The 16,154-nt window shown below is 41.4% G+C and overlaps 1 protein-coding gene across 2 annotated transcripts in view; it reads left to right on the forward strand.

Annotated features, from left to right (window-relative positions):
* The window catches only part of gabrb4 (gamma-aminobutyric acid type A receptor subunit beta4), a 52,523-nt gene that overhangs the window by 17,248 nt on the left and 19,121 nt on the right, over window positions 1-16,154 (forward strand). For both annotated transcript variants that reach the window (XM_040181319.2, XM_040181320.2), the window contains exon 3: window positions 15,536-15,603. In XM_040181319.2, coding sequence (XP_040037253.1) covers window positions 15,536-15,603 — 68 coding nt within the window. The remainder of the gene's footprint in view (window positions 1-15,535; window positions 15,604-16,154) is intronic.

A 16,154-nucleotide genomic window follows, 5' to 3' on the forward strand; every position in this document is an offset into this window, starting at 1 on the left:
GCAAAGATTATTAGTTCATGTGCTAAAAAAGCTCATATGGGTAAAAAGAATGTGTATTCTGTGACATTTTGTCAAAAATAGTTGTGTCTCTGGGGTTCAACATTCAACTCTCTTACATCTCACACTGGTCAACTTAGTGGAATTCATTTAGGAGCTGTTTGTCATTTGTAGTTTTCATTCAGGCCATTTGAGGATGGCGGGACGACATAGATGTGATAAGAACACCCAGAATCCCGTCTAATATTGTAATTTTTATCTTCACGGCATTGGAGCGATAACGTCAGACGGGAGGAAACGTATGAGGGATGACACGGTAAAGGTCTCGGGCGAGACGTGAGCCAAGGACGTTGCAATTCATCGGCGGTACCTTAACCCCATAACCTCCGGGGCGTTCCAGTATTTCCCATTTGATGGTCCACCGTTACCTTCTTATTAAAATGCTCTTTTTCTCTGTGATTGTCTTAAGAATCAGAGGTGATAAAAACACGTTTTTTAAAATGGTAGCCAACAACATTATCCCCTTTTCCCTTGCACGCACGCCAGAGTTAATGTAATAGCCACAAATTAATTTATTAATAAAGAATTAATTCATGAATCCTACTCTCTTGAGACACATTAGCCAAGATCGTTGAGGAGGATCTACACATAATTACCACAGGTTAATGTAATTACTCAGGCAATTTCGGCAGGACCATCACACACGGCATGCCATTGAAGCAACTAGGATTGAACTGCACATGGTTAACCTGTTTATACCTACACATCCTTACTTTGTGTTGTACTATACATTGTTGTACTACCAACTTACTTGAAAATGGAACCAACGGCATTGATTAAAATGTGTGACCTGCTGAATGAATCAGGTCATTAAATAAATGAATCATTCAATTATTTAGCCAATAAGTTTCCAAATGGCTTCAGGACTCATCCTGCCATAAGCACACGTCCTCAAATGCTCACACTGTACTTTGGCTTTTTTAAGATTTATTTATAAGGAAAATAATGTTCCAGGGTCTTCTTTTTTTTCTTTTTTGTGTTGGTGCGACATCACACTATCTTGTACTGTACATATTTTCCTTTGTACTGCATAGCCATCGAATCCAGCCAAGCACATCTTTTGGCTTTAATGAAGCATCGCTTTGAGGTATTCTAATGTTATGTCCAATCGATTTACCTTCTCTGCCTCCTGTAAAGACACGTCGCCGTTTATTCAAAGCTTACAAGACTTGTGGGCCTGAACATTTAACTAACTCCCATGTTTAGATATTTCCACAAAACTGACTAATTATTTAACAGCTCACACAATGTAATACCACTAAGGATTTATTTTAAACTACATTTTTATTTATATTTACTTGATGAAGCGCAAATATACAAAAGAAAAGTAATTAAAATAAATATTCCATTCGAATTCACTCTTCAATCGCTTTAGAGTTCTCTAATAATGTTCAACATGCGATAGTAATTTTAGTTGGAAAGGCAGCCGTTACTATGCGCAGTGTTTCATAATTCACTGACCAAATCTGTGCATGCGCGCCGGGAGCACTGTTCACACACAGCAGTGTGGTGTGGAATCATAGTAGGTTTCATATATCAGGCTGGAGGTTTGTGACAGGACAGGACGATAAGACGAGGCCACCTTTACTTACCCGCTGTCTCTCTGGCTTCCTCTGATGTACTGCCTCTGCTGTCCCGTTTCACCACATCATTTTCTTTTTCCTTCTCCTCTGTCCTCCTTTAGTCGCCGCGCTAGACCTGCTTTAATGATTTCCCGTTATTCACCAGCTATCACTAATCTTACCTTGCGGTTTCTCCATCCATACAAAAGTTGCCATAACAGTGAGCGGGATATTTAGAGCTGTTCAGCAGCGTTAGTGCTGGACATTTATTGTCCTCAGATAATGGCAGAAGCTACATCGATGCCATGGAACTTTTATATGATTTGTCCCATCGAGATAGCGACTCGGTTTTTATGGGCTGAGTGCATGTTAAGAAATAACACAAAATATACATTAGTAAATTGACAAGGCAATAACCTAAATGAAAAATACACAGTAACATTTACTAGTACATGCCTGTGATATGTCCAGGATGGTGTAATAATTGTATTGGCTTAAAGATAAATAAATAGTAGGGGTGGGGGAAAAAATCGATTTTTTGATTTCTCTCGATTCTCTCGATTCGGTCTCGATTCAGAAAAGTAAATTAAAAAAAAAAGGGTTAGTCCGTCTTGCGCAAGCAAAAGCCCGTCTTGCGCGAGCAAAAGCCTGTCTCGCGCGAGCAAAAGTCTGTCGAAAAGTTCGTCTCGCGCGAGATATTTGCTCGCTTGCGGAGCATGAACTTCCTCGCTCGCGAGGTTAGTCTCTGCTCGCGCACGAAGGTGTTTTCTACGCGCTCGCTGTTTTTCTTTTTGACAGTAAGGGGAGCCAGTCACCATCTGGAGTGATGCATTCACACAACTATAGAAGCCCATTTCTGCACTAATGTAAGGGGATAAAAAGATAAATTATGAGATAAAACGTTGTCACAAAAACAAACGCCCCCCTTCGGTAATCGTAGTGGACCGTAGATGACAACTAGCTATAACCATAATTTACCATCATTACCGGCACATTAAGAGCAATGCGTCCAGCTGGCAGACCGGTCTGTCAGTCTGAATCTGAATATCTTGACAACTTTACCGAACTATGAAGGAGCCTGCGCATATCTTACCTCATTATTTCGATTTTCCAAAAAGTCGATCCGTATTGAAAGTTGGCAAGATATTCACAGATTTGGACTTTTTTCCGATATTTTACAAATACGAACCGGTCTGAGACTAAGAGCAGCTTTTTCTTGATTTAAAAGAAATGAAACTGTTTAATATTTTTTTTACATAGGCTACTTTCATATTGTGTTGTAATTCAAGCTGCATTGGTTTTTGCATTGTTGATAGAAAATCATATTTGTGACATATTTTTTCTCTAAAGGTTAGAGAAGGTAATTCATCTGTTGATTTTCTTTAATTATCAAATAAAGTAGGAAGTGATTAGCAACCTCTGAGTAGCAAACTCAGATTTGAGAAAATTTAGAAAAGCGAGATGCATCGATAATCGTTTTATCAGTTTAGAATCGATAATCGGTTTAGAATCGAATCGTTGACCTCTGAATCGGAATCGAATCGAATCGTGAGGTGCCAAGAGATTCCCACCCCTAATAAATAGTTACAAGTTTTCTTAAAAACAGCTTGCAAGTTTGTATAACAATATAGATATAGAAAGTGTTCAGGTTATAAGACTGAAGTTGGAAATGTCTAATAGATTAATTAGGCCTCAAAAGAAAAAAGATTAAGCAGAGCAGCAGAATGAAACGGCGTCTCAAGTCGGTTGGTCTCCTGCTGGCCTGTAGGGCAAAACAACTGAGCAGCATGTCTTCAATCAAACCACACTTGGGCGTTACTACAAATGCTGAAATATCAAGTGTACTATTTCCAACACTTTCCAACACTTCCAGTTATTCCCATCATATTCCACCTAGCGGAACTCAGAACACTACGCCTGCAGAAGGATCAGGCATTTAGGAGTGGGGACAAAGACTTGTACACAGAGTCAAAATACAAGTTTAGCAAGGCGGTGAGAGATGCTAAACGACTGTACTCTGAGAAACTCCAACAACAGTTCTCAGCAAGTGACTCTGCTTCGGTTTGGAGAGGCACCTCACTAACTACAAGCCAAAAAAACCCACTCCATGAATGACCTCCGCCTGGCAGACGAGCTGAGTTCTACTGCAGATTCAAAAGACAATCAGCGTGGTTACATGGATTCGAATAACTGGCTTAGTCGGACTGAAATCGAATTATCCGTTTCATGTAAACACCTTTGTGCGGTCCGACTACGATCCGACTAACACCTCTGGATAACTCGATCCGATCCAGTTGATAGTTCGACTATTGCGGCATGTAACGGTGAATTGGATAAGGAACTGGACTTTGCGTCTTTGCGCATGCTTGAGATCCCGACTAGTAGACGGATGTAGCTTCAACTTGCTCTCCGTTTGCCATCTTTCTCGTAATGTTGATGTTGTTGTTGTTGGTAGTGGTGAAGCGGTCAAACGGAAATGGCTGTATCACAACTAGTGAAATGAAAACAGCGCCACCTATCGTATCGGATATGACATGCTTTCAGCCAATGATTTGATTTATTCACTGCTATGTATATTGGGATAATAGCACTTGCCCCGAAAGATAGCATAGTCCGACTAAGCAAAGATTCGAATTATACCATCATGTAAACACACTGACAGTCCTCATCCCATCCCCCACAGCTCCACCAACCTTCCCCAGTCCCCCTCTCCTCCCTCCCCCAGCCCATCAGGGGCTCACGCCTTTTCATCTATATCACCTTCCCCTCCCCCACCAGCAACGACCTTCTCTATTCTGGAGAGAGGCGTTTTTAAAAGACAAAATCCCCGTAAGGCAGCTGGCCCGGACTCCGTTTCCCCTCACACCCTGAAGCATTGTGCTGACCAGCTGTCTCCGGTGTTCACTGACATCTTTAACACCTCCCTGGAGACATGCCACGTACCAGCCTGCTTCAAGGCCTCCACCATCATCCCTGTTCCCAAGAAGCCCAGGATCACAGGACTCAATGACTACAGGCCCGTCGCCCTGACCTCTGTAGTCATGAAGTGTTTTGAACGGCTAGTCCTGACCCACCTGAAGTCCCTCACCGACCCCCTCCGGGACCCCCTGCAGTTCGCCTACAGAGCCAACAGGTCTGTGGACAATGCTGTCAACATGGCCCTCCACTACATCCTCCAGCATCTGGACTCCCCAGGAACCTACGCCAGGATCCTGTTTGTGGACTTCAGCTCTGCTTTCAACACCATCATCCTGTCTCTGCTGCAGGGCAAACTCTCCCAGCTGCACGTGCCCGACTCCACCTGCAAGTGGATCACAGACTTCCTGTCTGACAGGAAGCAGCATGTGAAGCTGGGGAAACGTCTCAGCCTCTCGGACCATCAGCACCGGTTACCCCCAAGGCTGCGTTCTTTCCCCTCTGCTCTTCTCCCTGTACACCAACAGCTGCACCTCCAGTCACCAGTCCGTCAAGCTCCTGAAGTTTGCTGATGATACCACCCTCATTAGACTGATCTCTGGTGGGGACGAGTCCGCCTACAGGTGGGAGTCTGGTGTCCTGGTGTAGTCAGAACAACGTGGAGCTCAACGCTCTAAAGACAGTGGAGATGGTTGTGGATTTCCGGTGGAACAGAGCCCCACCCTCCTCCATCACCCTGTGTGACTCCCCCGTCACTACGGTGGATTCCTTCCGTTTCCTGGGCTCCATCATCACCCAGGACCTCAAGTAGGAGCTGAACATCAGCTCCATCACCAAGAAGGCTCAGCAGAGGTTGTTCTTCCTGAGGCAGCTGAAGAAATTCAACCTGCCAAAGACGATGATGGTCCACTTCTACACGGCCATCATCGAGTCCATCCTCTGCTCCTCCATCGCCGTCTGGTACGCTGCAGCCACAGCCAAGGACAAGGGCAGGCTGCAGCGTGTCATCCGCTCTGCAGAGAGGGTGATCGGCTGCAATCTGCCGTCCCTGCAGGACTTGTTCGCTTCCAGGTCTCTGAAGCGAGCTAAAAAGATCGTAGCCGACCCCTCCCACCCCGGACAAAAACTGTTTGTGCCCCTTCCATCTGGCAGGAGGCTGAGGTCCATCAGGACTAAGACCTCCCGCCACACGAACAGTTTCTTCCCGTCGGCAGTCGGGCTCATCAACAGAGCCCGGTCCCCCACTGTCTGACTCTGACATTTCACCGGTCACTCCCCTTCATACAGCACATGTCACTTTAACTGTCATTTCTCACTCGTCACTTTGTCGTCACTCGTCACTTTGTCACTTGTTCGATAGTGAACTTTATGTTTTTATATTTTTTAACTTTTTAAATATTTTTAATTTTTAACTTTAACTTTATTCTTGTTTTATACTAACCCATAGCCTTATTCTACTAACCCATTGCATTAGCATTTCATTTTATTTTATTACTTGTGCACTGCTGTCTTGTTGTCTATTGTTACACTGTCTACTGTCACGCACCGACAAATTCCTTGTATGTTTGACATATTTTGTCAATAAATGTTTCCTGATTCCTGATTGGCGTGATAAGAATAGGCAGTTACTCTGATCTGTTCGGTGTGATTGGGACTACAATATAGTTTCCTCTGGTGATTCACCACAGTTTATTAGCTGGAGTAATGTGTCAATATACTGGATGTGTGATCAGATACTTTACCCAGTCAAGCTTTTGCTTTGAAAGGTTTTTTTCCGTAAACACATTGAGGTCCATTAAACTGAGATGAATGGAAACTTGCACGAGTTACGGACCGTAAGGTAGCACGTTATGGACAACATCAAATTTTTTGCACGTATATGAAATTAACCGTATTCTAAAACTGACAAAAAGTCACTTTTGACTAATGTTTTTCTTACTCATTTGTAAGGCTTTCAAAAGAGCGGACAGCAAAATAAACAAACACCGTTTCCAATGACAGTGGAGGTGTAGTATTGTACCTCCCCAATGTCTTACCTTCTATTCTGCCACGCAGTAAGCAAGCATTTTATTTTGAAATGGAGACCCCAGAGCTCTGTGAAGGGGAAACAATTACACGACTTACAAATGTGTTTGAATATTTATCAAGACCACATGGTGGCTCATCGGTTAGCGCTGTCGCCTCACAGCAAGCAGTGCCCTCGGTTCCAATCTGCCAATCTGTTCGAGACTGTGATCTTTCTGTGGCGAGTTTACAGGCTCGCTCCATGTCTGAGTGGGTTTCCTGCGGCTGCTCTAGTTTCCTCCCACAGTCCAAAGACATGTAGGTTAGGTCAACTGGAAACTCTGAATTGAATTGCCCGAAGGTGGGAACGTGTTCCTCGGTCTATATGTGTGTTAGCCCTGCAACTGCTGGGAAGTTGCCCACTGCGTACTCGGAATACAGGCGCCGGCTCCTTGCAACCCCGAAGAGGAGCATTGTAGAAAATTAGAGAATGAAATTGAAAAATTTGAAATGTGAAATTATAAAATAAGTATATGACATCAAAACCGAATTCTTCATTTATTGCTATAAAGAGCTTAAAGAGTTTATTTGCCTTAGGTGGAACACAAGTATTCTGTGAATGACAGATAGGGATATTCAAGGTGCATCATGACTAAATTCAGCCGGCAAAGGCAACTGCACTTTGCTATTGACGTTATATGTTTGTAATTAGCATTATCTTTTAGAATATTCGAAAGGGTTTAAATACCCAGATTTCAAACATGTCACATTTACACAGGAGCGCCATTGGAATATTTTAAGCGTCTAATGCTTCCGATAAGCCGATCACGTCCGGGCGTAGATGGGCTTTCTTGAGTTAGGATAAGAAATCTCTCATCAATGTGGGCTACATTCAATAAACCCCTCCTAAACACTGTCGTGAATTTTCAATCCTTTTTTTAGATCTTCTCTTTTCGGTCACTGTCGATGCATCAAAGACTCCTTTTGGTTTTGCAAACCTTTTCTGCTTTCAGTGCAATTGCATTGGTTGCTCGCTGCCGCAATAGAAAGAATTGATGAGGCCACTGCATTAAATGCAGGGGCAGAATTTACTGCATCGTAACAAGTTGTTCTATTTGTTAATTTCTTGGTAAAAGCGTCTTCATCGCCATTGAAAATAAGAGCAAATACAGACTCTACTGGATAAATCATCATGGTTCTCTTCAACACTGTAGGGAAAATGCTGCACAGTTGCTATGGAACCCTCTGTTGCTAGGCAATGGGTTGATTATCAGAGTTTTTTTTATGTAAGAGGCAGAGTGGTGTTTTCTTTACTGTCTACCAAATTTGGTTTCAAAGCTGACAATCTTTTACAACTGACACGATCTATAGATTGATATGACAATAAGATCCATGTAATGCAATTTATCCAGTTCATTTATTTACACTCTTGACTGGAATTTGTGGTGCACTGAATATTCAAACGCTGCACATTTACATGAAAGGCAAACATCATGAACGGTTTCACTGGTAAACATTGATGTTGGGTAAAACAACGGGGCTTCTCCTTCCTACGTGTGCTGTGCAAAACCGTACGTGACTGTCGAGCTTCCTTAAGGAGCCTCTTTAATTAGTTTTCATCACGTATTGTTGCTGGATGGGCGGCAACAAAATGTCTTCACGTCAAAAACTCATTTTTCTTGGCACAAGAACAGAATCAACCCAGAAATGCCAGAAGATTTAGCTCAGCCCCTAATCTCAGCACCTGTTTGCTGGTAATTTATGCTGCTCCATTTATTAAAATATCTCATTTCTAAGCAGTGGAGATGCTGAGGGAATATCATAATGTTGCCCTCTTGTGGTTGCATATAGATATTAGACTGATTAAAGCCTTCTATAAGTGGAAAAAGTGCTGTCTTTTTTTTATTGTTGATGATTTTTTTTTTAATTGCTTTTGCAGTGCCTCTTCTGTTGTTTTCAGAAATAAAAAGGTAGGTTGAAAATACCTCCATTAATGTTCATGGTCTGAGAAATTACAAATGACCTTTTTGAAGTTTGCTAAATAAAAAACTAACCCTTCAGTGCAAGTTGGTTTGTCTGATTACTGAAAACATTCTGACAAGTTCTCCATATTTGAACAATTGCAAGTGTACATCTTATTATTCTAAGTCAAAATCTTTGGTAGACATTGACAATTAGATTATTGCATGTCTGTCGTGCTTACCCTCTCACAGTAACCCTGGACTGAGACCGCATTGATTATAAGATATGACACCCCATTGCATTTTTATTTAATGTCCAGGTCCATAGCTGTCATCACAATCTGCTTGATTCTTAGCTGACCATGCGATTCGGAGCTGCTAGACGTCTAAGGGGCAACTACTGTGGAAGGTGGCTCAAATAAACAAAAACCAGATGGCCGCTCCCTGACACTGAACTTATATTTTTTCACATGAACTTCCATTACCAAATCAATCATTAAATAGGCTTCACCGCCCACTACGGTTTGGCTCGTCTGCCCTGAGGCGACATGAGTCTGTCAGACTTGAAGCTGAATATGGGGACACATTTCTGGAGTTGAGAGGACAGCATACATACACAATAAGAAGAAGAAGAAGAAGCAGGATAAATAAATAACTAACAAAGCAACTGTCCACGAGGCGTGGAAACTGATGAACCCATCTAGATGAATGACTGACTGTTTTTTTATTCCATCTATGGAATCTAAATTTTTAATCTAGCAGCTATTGTCATTGCAAGGTTCCCAGCCTTGCAACTAATGCCCTTAATGGTGATCGATGACAATCATCTGATACGGACGCACACTGCTGATGTTGAGAGGATGGTGTAATAATTGTAAATGGTTACCATGGGCATCATCAGGCAGGCAGTACCATTTAGTAAGCATGACGCAATGTAAATGTTTCCAAATGCAGTCATGTTAGTATTATTAAGAAGGCATTTCCCAATCAAGATAAGTGGAATCAGGCCCATGACACCCCAGAGGGCTGAACTGTACACCTGCTTACAATATGTACACAATTCCATCAAGCATCATTTCTTTTTGAACTGTGAATGTCATTTTTTTTAAATAGGTTGTTTAATTGATCAAGTTCTGCTATGTGGCTCTTTTAGAACAAGGAGTTGTCAGGCATCGGTACATAATTTCTAATCTAATAGGATAATCTGATAATGATGTCCAGGGAAACCAGCTACACTGTTACACAATCGCAGAGATCGAGCGTGAATAATAATTCCATGAAAAGACTAGTTTGTGTTTGTTAAATGTCCCCTTGGTAAATAAAACAGCCTGAAACCAGATGACATTTGGTTAAATACCAACAAGCTCCAATGAAAACAGATGCCTCACAGCCACTCTGTCAAGAGTCCTTGACCTCTCCTTTAAGAAAACTGTGCCGCACTTTCTCGGTCATTTTGTACTTCTCATTGGCACAGAAGTGTTTGTTAGGCATTTTCCCTACTGTTCTTTGTTCTACTGTTGGTTTTCCAGGTCCCTCGGCTCTATAGAGGAATAGAATTTACTTCATGATTTGATTGTGTTGCTCCCAGACTTCGGTTATTCTATTTATTAAAAGTCACATCTGTTGCCATAGAGAAAGCCGGAGGATAAAATGTCCGACTTGATGCTCACCTTACTGTATGAACGGTCTGGAATATATGGCCGTAGCAAATTTAAGATGAGGGTTCTCGCGAAGTAATTATTTTCTTTTTTTTCTGCGTAAATTATAGATTGATACCCAACTTATACAGCAATCTGATGGCCAATTAAATAGATGGTTAGTTGCCATGGTAACACTTTTAAAACAAGGATGGAGCAAAACGAAAAAACTACGTCATCACATATATTTAAATTCTTTGAATTTGTCTGTTTTCTTTCACTTTATGTCTGTAGATTTTCTGGTGGGATTGCATTTCAATTGTTGAACAAATTAAACAAGCAAGCTATAGAACCAGCTAATTGGTGAGCGTTGCGCAAGCTTACATTGCCGGATTGCTTTACCTTTTAACAGATGATTAGATGCTGAATTTAAATAGATCTGTGTAGATGCCAGGGTCAGTTGTCCACCAATGAACTGAAAGAAAGACACAGCGATTGGAATGTCTTCATTGTTTAAAGACATTATCGAGATTAGATGCCCTGTTCTCCTCTTTTATTGGTGCACTGGTGCTTTTGCTGCATATATTAGATATCAGATAATAATGCTTTCACCCTGTGCCGTCCCTTTGTGCTCAAGGCGAGCATTCTCGTGTGCCGGCTGGTAGGACCTGCGGTGCGTCGTCTGCCACGCCTTCAAAAAATCAAAAAACCTACAGGGTCCCTTTCATATGCTGAAATTTCAGTAAATCGGTATTGTCTGAACGCTATCGCAGTGCCCAGTTCTGCAGGGGGCCAAGCGTTGGCAAAACCGGTCGACAATTAGAGATCAGTGCACACTGTTTCATTGTGTTGTTTGTTTTAGTGGACTCACATCCGCATCCAGCCCATCATCAGACATTTGGTGAATGCTGTTTCTGTTGTTGCCCGACATTGGTATAGAACTGGAAGTGGCTTGACTTATTCAATATATTTTTTGAATAACTACTATATCATCGTGTTAATAGTTTCCACTACCTTTCCCAGACAATATAGTTTACTTGGAACTGGTATGTTCTCATTCACTCAATTCCTCTTGTATCTTTCAGGTCAAATCCAGACAAAAGGACAGACTAAATTGCTACTGTAGTTATCACTTTGTCTATCAGTCAGGGTTAGTAATATTCTTAATATTCTTTTTTAATAACCAAATATAAAGTGGTCGAAAAAAAGCAAGCATTTTCTAGACAATGTTGGAAATAGTGGTTGAAACTTAATGCAGATATTCTTAATCAAAGATATGAACTTTGTAACTGTTGGACTAGTGAAGTACAAGTAAAGGAAGCGTTTAAAAAGTGGCTGTGATTGCTTCCATTTCGCGAAAGATATGCAGAGAGTGAAAGAAAGAGAGGGAGAGATTTGATGCTTTCTGTTTTCATCCAGCGAACAAATGTACTTTGACGTCTCTGGGGAAAACTGTTACTGGTTGCCTTCACAAAGTGCGATGGAAAATGGCCCTAATTTTCCCTTCTTTTTTTTTGAAAAAAAAAAGTTGGGTCAGGGAATATGACAAAGCTTCAGGGCATTTAGCGTGGTGGGTGGAATGGAGGGGAAGAAAATAGGATTACAGAATATAACAGGGAGGAGAGATAAGCCTTTTTGTTTCTAGGTGAAGTGGTTTGCTGGTTAATATTTTAGTATTAATCATAATTAACCACTATCTGCAAGAAGGAACACAGGCTGTTTAAGTCTTTTGGATGAATCACAATACATGTTTCCGTGTGTACATTTCCATACCATCGTAGTTTTTTATTTATTTGTGGTGTTTGTTTTTAACCATGTGATGGAGGGAAAAGACCCAATGAATGTCTCTACTCCAATGATGTACCCAGTAGTGTTGAAAGGCCTGAGAGTTTTACATCAGGGGCTCTTGTAAGCCTTCCTAACGCTGTGATGTCACAGTTGAGTACAGTCTCGATCGTCTCCCCCTCAGGCCCCCGGGGGAGTATTTCCTGACCCGAATACCTCTGTAGAGAGGACACGATAGTACAGGATACTACATACAGTAACTCGGTTTGCAGCAGAGCTTGGAAATTAATTACTATATTGTGATCAGGTTGTTCTCATTTTTAGGTTTATTAAAACTTTAACCAAGAGTGGAGTTGAGATAATTGAGAACACATTATATGATCAATTTTCTCCAATGAAATCAGCTAGTATGGCCGCCTGAACACATCATTCCTTCAAAGAACAGTGGTTGGTTCCCATATTGCTTTCTACAGTAAACTTGACAACAAAATTGCTATCTTGCGTGATTGGCTGGGCCCGCTGGAGAACACCAATACTACTCTGTCAACTTGTTAACGTGTGCATAAATTGCCCGGCAACCCAGCTGCTACTTTTTTTTCAAGCAATTAGCAATGTTATAAAACCAGGTGGTGTTTAGCACATGTATGGCAATCCCCTTTTATTTGCAAGCTGCGCCACAATAGCCACTTAGAGCTCCAATGGATTCATGCACTGAAACGTGTGCAGTAAGTTTAGTTAGGGCTGTTAATGTGTATTCATGGGAGTTTGGATTCTAGGTTTTTAAGAAAACAGTGCTTAACATGAGGCACGCATCACTTTTGTGAATGAATTATTTTGGGATGGTGCTGGTGCAGACGCAGACTCAATGGTCCCTGTGGTGTGAAGCTGGATAAATCCTGGCAGTGTGCCCAGCAAGAGGGCGCGTAAGTCTGCCCGAGCATGCAGACAACTCTGTGTTAAACAACTTGGTTTAAGCCATATTTCCTTTGGGCCAGTAAGACGTTGCATGGGGTGTGTAGTGATACACTAAAATGTACTAAAATAAAGTATAACGAAATATGTGCACTTCACGCCCAGTGAATTCTCAAATATATGGGAAAAAAACTACAGAGATGAAACTACAGTTATGGAGGGTAAAGGGCAGAGTAGCAGCTCTGATTGGAATGTATTTTTAACCATATCTAATAAAATAAGTTTTTTTCCTTTTCATGCATTTATATTCTTTATTCAGGGTTATTTTGTCATTGTACATTATCAAAAATGTGTATGATGTCTGAACTGTGCAAGTCTGCAACCCATAAATGTCATCATGACACATGCTGCCTACAGTGCTGTCAAGAATTTATTTTTCCATTCCTTTTGCATTTCAAAGTGTTATATTTTGAGAAGAATAAAGGCTAACTTCTAGATCTGATCTGGTCAAACAAAGACAATATTATAAAAGTAAAAAGACAAGCTGTGTGTGGCACATCCATCCACTGAGAATAGAAATGTCTCACCCTAACTTCTATGAATCAGTGTCCATAAGTCTGTACCTAAAAAAATTAAGAAAATCCAGACTCCCACGTAACGCTTGCTTCAGCTCATGGATGTCGCTTTGTGCAGCTATGACTCCGTGGGGGATGAGACCTTGCAAAGTTTCAAAGAAGAGAATAAATGTCAAAACAAGTGATCTAAATGGACAAATCCAACAAGAACAAATGGCTAAATTCTCACTGCTTTTAATGGGAATGGCAAGGAAACTGTTCATTTCCCATCATTAGTGTCATCGGTTTTGTTATCGATTTGTGCAGCGAGTCAAACAAAGAGAGAAGAGTCAAACAAAGAGAGAAGAGGTCTACGTGGAACAAAGGGAAAAAATGCACACAAGCATAATGTTTAAATTCCATTTGAGTAAAAGAAGGTTCTGTACTTTCTTACTGTGATGATACATGAAAAATGTACATGAAGGACAACTTTTTTTCTCTGTAGTTTATGATACTTATGCTAATTTAATTTCCAATGTGATACCATGAAACATTATCTGAATATACTGATTCAGCACTGCCTCATAAACCAATCACTGCAATGTTTCTGCTGTTTCTGTTTTCTGTGTCAGCACTTCATATTTTGAGGCCTGATCTCTAAAGGAATATGAGGCTGACACGGTTTGAAGAGTTGGGCACGAGCGGAGCTTGTTTAAGTGTTACAGATAACATTAGGACTAAAAATGCACAAAAGCACAAATCATCTGTAACGACAAAACCCATAGAATCTAATTCGCTCACGAAGTCCACTTCCCGTGTCGCGGTGTTTTGCTTTTTTTGCTGCATGCGAGAAAAGGTACCAAGGAAAGAACACGTGAAAGAAAAACCAAACAAGTAACTGAGAATAGACTCCAGTCCTCTCTGCAGTTCTGCATTCACCTTCTTCAACGTTTCTGTCAGTGGTTATAAAAGCGAGTGTTGTTGAAAGTGTTATCTCTAACAACAGACATCTTGCAAGTGAATGCAGGATCTGTAAGCAACGGGACAAGATTTTGGTATTGGAGACGTTCTGGTTTCTGTGTGTGTACTCAGTTTGTAGTTATTATTATTATGGACCAATTACTTTTGAGCGGAATTTGCTGGCGTACAGTTAAACAGTCTGTATGGTGGGCAAAAGAGGGGGTATGCATGGGCAGAAATGTATTATCGGAACGAATTGCCTATTTCCTGTCAACATTTTAGCGACAATCAAAGACCTTCAGAGCTTGCAGTTCCCAATAGAACTCTAAACAATGACCGGTCCACAGAGGAGGAAATCTTGACCCAAATATCTGGCTGTCGGCGAGCTCCCACAGAATCCCATCAATGCTGGTTGTCGAGCCCAACGTCAAAAAGGCTTAGACGATTGGTTGTTTTGCGTTGCTAATATTCCCAAGTTTGGATTTAACCTAAACTGGAAAGATCTAAGAACACAACTAATTAACTCCATCTTATTGATCAAAGGAGAGATCAAAGGTCAGGGAATACTATTCAATATGGTAATTATTCAAAGCATGTTTCAAGCACACTCATTGAATGCGTTGCACATAATCTCATCCATGTGATCATACATATCACACTGAAGCCACGTAGTCATGGTTACGGTGAGTGTGGGCGCATGGGCACTGTGAATGGATAATCCTTTTAAACCATAAATTGTGTGAATACTGAAGTGGGCTCAGCGTTGCCCGCACATGTAAGCACGTGCATTGCTGTCTACATGTCTACAGCATGTACTGTAATCATGTGAATGAGACACAGTCTGCTCTTCCGGTTCCTTGCTAGCCTGGAAATTAGGATGGATGAGTGTTTCATAAGCACAAGCTGAGAGTAGCTGGTCTCATTGTTGTACGTACACTTCACTCCTCAATGTACTAACCATGTGCAAATAATACAAAAAGTCTGAAATCAGGCCGGATGAAATCCATTCTTCTGAGTTGCAGCCATTTTCCACAATGTAAAATCTGTCATGGGATCATCATCGTCACCATCGTCATTATTACTACTCCATCAATTTACTGAGCGTGGTGCACACACATGGGAAGTACAGCCCTTGCATATTGTCCTTCTTGTACTTTTGGTGACAGTTTTTGCTTTGTTTTCCTCAGGTCCTCCTGTCGTCGTGGGAATGAGCATCAACATAGCGAGCATCGACTCCATCTCAGAAGTTAATATGGTGGGTCACAAACTTCTCTGTGTGATGATCACATGCTGGCTTTCGACCTGCACCTACTGCCAGCTGTGATTGTTTGACAAAATGACCAGGGTGGCCCGGCCTTGAACTACTGATATTTTACTAACACTCCTCTGCAGGAAAGCACATATTATTATGTTTTGACCGATCTTGGAGTTGTGAAGAAATCAATATGGCCGATTTATGAGTGACGTCATTTAGTCTTGTTCTTTGTTTTACTCCGCTTGACTCCGTATGGTAAAGCAGATTTCCTTTTTGTGTTATAGTCAGTGTTGGGAGTAACGCGTTACAAAGTAACGCATTACTGTAATTCCACTACTTTTAGCGGTAACGAGCATATAACGCAGTTACAATTCCTGAAATTGAAATGAGTTCGTTACTCGCGTTACTCTTTTGTGACGCGAAGCGGAGGGTCGGCAAATAGTAAGTAAATAGCTGCCTGTCAGCACAAAATAGTTGTGGCCACCAAACGTTGTGTGTCACAGAATAGTCGCCGTACGTGCATGTAAACAGCATTGCGTCGCTCATGACAA

Source organism: Gasterosteus aculeatus, chromosome 7 (genome assembly GCF_964276395.1).
Source record: "Gasterosteus aculeatus chromosome 7, fGasAcu3.hap1.1, whole genome shotgun sequence".
In the NCBI taxonomy this organism is placed as follows: Eukaryota; Metazoa; Chordata; class Actinopteri; order Perciformes; family Gasterosteidae; genus Gasterosteus; species Gasterosteus aculeatus.